Consider the following 6,296-nt stretch of genomic DNA (forward strand, 5'->3'; position numbering starts at 1 on the left):
ACACCCAAAACCCCCCAAAACAAGGTAGTGCATTTCCCCAGGGGGAAGGGGAATTTACACTGGAGCCGCTGGGAGCGGAACAGAGATCTTCCGGCTACAGAAACCTACAAAGAAAGACACTCAAAACAGAAAAAGAAACACAAAAGGAAACAAAATAGATCACCAGGCAATCTGAAGGGGCAGGGAGCCGGAAAGAGGGTGGGATGGGTGGTAGACCTGGCAGGACAGGAGCAGGCAGGAAGGGACTGTGAAAGGCAGGGAGAAGATGGAGGGAAGGTAACAAGCAGAACAGTTTGGTGTCCTTCCAGAGCCCTGGGTAAAAAAAAACCCTCCTACCACCCATGCCCACCTATCCTTGAGTAGCCCCCAAGGGGGTGAAGTCGGGCAGGGAAACATGGGGAGAAGCTTGCGCAGTTGAGAAGTGTCCATGGCGAATCCCCAGAGTGAATGAGCAGCCCCACTCCCTTGGCCTTCCCCTACTCTCCAAAGCAGGTCCCTCCTCAGCAGTTAGTTACTGGTTCTCCCCCCTTCCACAGTATATCTTTTTTTTTTTTTTTAATATTTTTTTTCCATCAAGGTCATCTTCTGTTTTTCTTTTTTTTTTAATTTTTTTTTTTTTTTCCCTTCTTTCCTCTTTTTTTCCTCTCTCTCCTCCTAATACACACTTTTTTCAGTAAGGGGAATACCAAGATGTCACTCCAGCCCAGCCCCTGGAAGAAAGAAGGAGAGTTAGGTGTTAACACGATCACTAGATAGTTCAGTATAAACCCCTCCCCGTGGGCCCTTGCCCCAGTTACTGTGAGGGGAAGGGGGAAAAAGAAATTTTTCAAGTATCCTGAAACTGACTCCACAATCCCAGAATTAGAGAAGCACCTGGCAAATAGGGGGCTAAAAAGGGCATTAATAGAATACTTTGCCAAACAGCAGCAATAAGAAGTGCATTTGAGATAAAGGAGTAAGAAAAAAGGACACATTGTTTATCTAGTTTTCAGTTCTCCACAGTTCTCAAACCCTATCTTATGAAAAGTCAAGGATTATAGGCGTGACCTATTTAAAGAGATAAAAGTAAAAGCAAAGTCCACAACTTGGGTACCACACTGGGCCCAGTAAGAAAGTTAACCTCGAAAAAGACTACCTCCATTAAATAAGCATCTCAAAACCCTCCCACATAGCTATGGGAGGACCAACTAGCCTCTGGTATCTTTCCAAAGGAGGTTCAACTTTTACCCCTCCTTAACTCTGGGAAAAGTAGCAATGTCCAAGCAGTGCTTTTCACTGCCCTGAGACCCTATTCTTCCTTTTAATGTCACCTTCAATGCCACCAACTTCCATGGGGAGAAAAAAAAAAGGTCAAAGGAGGAAGTATCTCTCGGAACGGATCAGCCCTTACCACCAATTTCTGTTCCAAAGATGATGAGACTGGCCTGACCTGGCCTACAACTACCTTCCTCACCCTGCACAGGCAGGAGACCAAGTCCCTGGAGACCAAGGGGGAGGGAGAGGGAGAGTCGGTCCTCAGATCAGGAGAGAATGAAGCATACAGGGCTCAAGGGAGGCGGGGAAGAGGAGCAGCCCATCTATCCTGACCTGTAGACGCGACCCCGGGGCCTGCTGTTAAAACCACTGTAGAATCGAGAGTGGGAACTGTTGTAATTGGTAGTCCCAGCACGGTAGCGGGCACGTGGGAAACCCCGGTCTGTTGTGCTGATGCCTGGTCTGTTTGTTCGTTTTGGGATCACCTTGATTTGTCTTCCTCTAAATAAGGTCTCATCTAAGGCCAGGGAAGTCCTCACTGACTCTTTGTCTGAGAACTCTATATATGCAAACCCTTTGGGATGGCCACTAAATTTGTCACAGAGTATGGTAACACGATTGACTGAACCACAGCCATGAAAGTGAGCTTCCAACTCTTCTGCTGTTGCACCATAGTCCACATTGCCAACAGAGATGGAACGTGCATCAGCCTCCATCTTCTCTTCAATAGACATGATCACTGGGCCAGCATTGCCTGGAGGTGGACTCATATTCATTTGCTTCTCTACCTCGTTTTGTAGTTCCTTTAGTTTCTGAGCTTCTTCCTCCATCTCCCTGACTCGAGCTTTGATAGCTTCAAGATCCGGGTCCTCAATGGCGCCGTCCCCCGGGTCACCCTCGACCAGTCCCGGTTCTTCCTCCTCCTCCTGGCTGCCGGGGGGCTCCCGAACCAGGCCCAGGACCCGGAGCTCCGGGGTGGGGTGGGGGGGCGCGGGGCCAGGGCGGCTCCTCTTCGGGCTCGGGCTCGGGCTCGGGCTCGGGCTCGGGCTCGTGCTCCGGCTCGGGCTCCAGCAGCAGCTCCCCAGGCTCCAGTTCCTCAGACTCCAGGCCGTTCCGTAGTCCCCTGCGCCCCCGGGGCCCCCTCCCCGCCTCCCCACCAGACCCAGGCACAAGATGGCGCCGCCCCGGCCCGGAGCCCCTACACACCTATTTTAATGATTAAAAGACCAAGTGTTAGCCCAGAGGTGGAGGAATGGGCCTCTCATAGCTGCAAGTCATAATATAAAATGGTACAACCACTTTGGAAAACAGTTTGGCAGCTCTTTAAAAGTTGAGAAATTATACATATGATGCAGTCCTTCCATTTCTGGTTATTTATCCAAGAGAAATGAAAGTATACATCTACACAAGGACTTGTACACAAATGTTTATAGCATATTCATTTCTAATAGTCAAACACTGGAAAGAATCCAAATGTTCACCAACAGATGAATGGATAAATTGCAGAACATACAAAAATGGAATACTACAAAAAAAAGGATGAATCTCAAAATAAATACTTTTTTTTTTTAACAGTACTGGGGTTTGAACCCAGGGGTGCTCTACCACTGAGCCACATCTCCAGTCCTTTTCATTTTATAATTTGAGACAGGATCTTTCTAAGTTGCCAAGGCTGGACTCGAATTTGCTGTTCTCCTGCCTTAGCCTCCCCAGTCACTAAGATTACAGGCATGTGTCACCACTCCCAGTAGATAATTGCACTTATGGAAAGCAGTCAGACACCCCTCCAAAAAAGTATATACAGTATGATTCCATATGTATAACATTCTAGGAAACGAAAACTACAAGGATAGAAAGCAAACCAATGGGATGCAGATGGAAGTTAAGGGAGAACAGGGACAGGAGGAGAGAGCAAGAGGAATCTTGTGACTAATGAACATATTCACTATGGACTAAGATGATGGTTTCACAAGTGTGCACACGTCAAAACTTAGGGGATACACTTTAAATGTGAAGTGTACTATATACTTCCACAAAGCTGTTTAAAATTCTTCATTGAGGGAAATATGACAACACTGAATATTAAATGCCAAATTTTAAAGTCAGAATTAGAAATTTTGATAGGAATGTAGTAAACCTGTTCATTAGTTCACTGACATTTTACTATGCTGAGTTTTCCAATTCATGACTACAGTCTATTTCTCCATTTATTTATCTGGACTTCTTTCACCAGTGTTTCCTAGTTTCTAACATGCAAGTCCTGTACATTTTGTTAGATTTGCACATTTTTCTTTTTCTTTTTTTTGTAATAATCATAAATGATATTGTACAGATGTTCCTTGACTTACAGTGGGGTTATTTCCCAGGAATCCATGATAAGCTGAAAATATTCTAAGCCAAACATGCATTTAATATATCTAATCTACCAATCACCATAGCTTAGCAACACAAGACATTAGATCATCAGTGGTTTCCCCTCTTGATCAGAGGGCTAACTGGGAGCTGCAACTCAAGAGACAATTCTATTGCATATTAGCCTGGGAAAAGACCAAAATTCAAAATTCAAAGTTCAGTTTCTATTATATATGTATTGCTTTCATACTATTGTAAAACCAGAATCTCTGTACAAAGAACTATCATAAACTGGAGAGTGTCTGTACTTAATACCATAAAAAAATTTCAAAACATGTACTAAAAGCAGAATATAAAACCGTGCTTACAGATTAATACCTCAGTTACATATGTGTTCAGGAACACATACAAACTTGTGAAAAAAGGGTGGGAAGGGATTTAAACCAAGGTAGAGATAACCTCTGTACTAAAATTTTAGGAGATGTTTGGGTAAATGTTACTTAAAGCATACAAAATTATAGTTAAATAGGAGGTATAAGCTCAAGAAATGTATTGCACAGCATGGTGACTATACCTAATGACAATATTGATAATTATTATATTATTAATAATTCATTGTAATTAGGTATGATAATTATGAATTAATAAGAATTATGAATTATTTTTGAAAAATGCTGAGAATGTTAAGTGTTTTCACCACAAAATAACTATGGGAGGCAAAACGTCTATAATTAGCTACATTTATTTTATTTTGTGTGCATGTATATGTGTGTGTGTGTGTATGAATATATGTACAACACACAAATACTTCAAAACATCACGTAGTACATGAAAAATTCCTGCAATTTTCTCAATTAAAAAATAAATTTAAAAAAATAAAATTTTCCTTCAGTATGGTTAATTATATTTTTCAATGCGTTTATTACTTTGGGAAATATTTAAAGCCCATATTTTAAAAATAAATAACAATAATCTGCCTCTTAAGATTTCATATCCAGTTTTCATCATAACTGACAACAGAAAGGTGAAGGGGAGAGGGTCATTTGATGGATGAGACCATTAGCACAGCTGCTAAAAGCTGTTGCCTTTCATCCAAGCTTTCTGTACGGATTAACATTCCAGGGCTAACACCCAGCAGCTGTCAGTGGGCAAACTTAAATTCTGCCTCTTGGCTGTGGCAGAGGTTTGAGCACATGTTACACATATCAGTGTCCCCAGACACCTTCACTGAAGACTTCATCGGTCACATTTTCCTAAGCGGGAAGCTGAAGCAGCAGCCGTGGGCAGATTCTTAAGCCCTACTTAAGGATGGAATTTACCACTCCATTCCTCCCCCGGCTCCACAGGTCACCAAGATGCTGCTTCCGGAGGCCACAAGGAAAAAGGACGCCTCTCCATGATAGAAGAGAAAAACATCCCGCCTTGGGGAACACACCCAAAACAAGGCTTTTCTTAGATTCCACTAACCTGACCTTCATGAGAGGACGGACTATTTTCTCAGGTCCCAACAGGAACCATAGCCCGTGGCTCTCGGGGAAACTGAGAGGCCCAGCAGTATCAGGACTCAAATTGAGAAATTCTGTTAAAAGCATGTATAGATAAGGTGGTTCTTTCCAAGCAATGGAAACTTTTCATCCATTATTTTGAAAAAATTTTGATATGCACAGATTTTAGTTCTCAAACTGGATTTTTTGACATATGAACTATGTCAATATAATATGCTATAACATTCAGAAACTTTCAATGGGATTTGGCAACGTAGGAATTTTCCAGAACTTTCCTTCCGGATCAGTCATGTCATGCAGTTACTCACCCGTATCATACAGCACAAATCAATCGCACTCCAATCCCTCGCAAACCCTCAAATGGGCACTACCCACCGAATCCGGGCACTGCTTCCCCACCCGTCCCAACCATGGCGCAGGGTTACTTCCTGCCTCAGTCTGACACACCCCACCCCACTTCCCGTGACGCTCTGGGGCACACCGGAAGTGATTCCTGCCTCCTCTGGGCAATTGAACCCAGGTCTCTCTCCTGGAGGCAGTGGGTCTCTCTGAAAGCTGAGAGACATCTTCTCAAGTGTAATCAGTACTGTGACCACACACCCCACTTTACCCCAGCTAGATGGTAAGGGGTTTGAGAGAATAAACTTTTAATCCCCACTGCCTGGAATAGTGTCTACTTAACATTTATTGAAAGCAGACATTCGGGCAGTATTTTTGTTTGGTAGAATGAAGCAATGTTGAGCAGAAGAAGAGCAAGCGAAGACTGCATAGTCTCACTTCAATGTGAAATTTTAAGAAAGATGACTTCAACAGGGTGATGTGGTTCACACCTCTAGTCCCAGCTACTCCGCTACTCTAGAGGCTGAGGCAGGAGGATCCCTTCAACCCTGGAGTTCCTGGCCAACCTGGAGAACATAGCCAGACCCTGGTAAAAAACAAAACAAAACAAAAACAAACAAACCAAAAATAAATAAATAAACCTCATCTCTAAGAAGCAAATGACTCCTAGAGCTTGGAGACTGGTTGGAGTCAGGATGATGGAGTGGTTAAAGGTACAAAATTATAATAGACAGGAGAAATAATTTCTGATATTCTGTGGTACAATAGACTGACCCCAGTTGGTGGTAAGATATATTTCAAAATAACTAGAAGAGAGTATTTTGAGTGTTCTTAACTACAGAGAAA

The 6,296-nt window shown here is 43.1% G+C and overlaps 1 protein-coding gene across 1 annotated transcript; it reads right to left on the reverse strand.

The window, feature by feature from the left end:
• Nucleotides 1–670: 670 nt before the first annotated feature.
• LOC124979330 (polyadenylate-binding protein 2-like) lies at nt 671–5,523 on the reverse strand. The gene is given in 5 exon segments (XM_047543812.1): nt 671–710; nt 1,588–2,192; nt 2,194–2,460; nt 5,079–5,185; nt 5,487–5,523. Coding segments are annotated over 5 exon segments (1,056 nt in total).
• Between the last annotated feature and the right edge of the window lie 773 nt (nt 5,524–6,296).

This window comes from Sciurus carolinensis, chromosome 3 (assembly GCF_902686445.1).
Source record: "Sciurus carolinensis chromosome 3, mSciCar1.2, whole genome shotgun sequence".
NCBI lineage: Eukaryota > Metazoa > Chordata > Mammalia > Rodentia > Sciuridae > Sciurus > Sciurus carolinensis.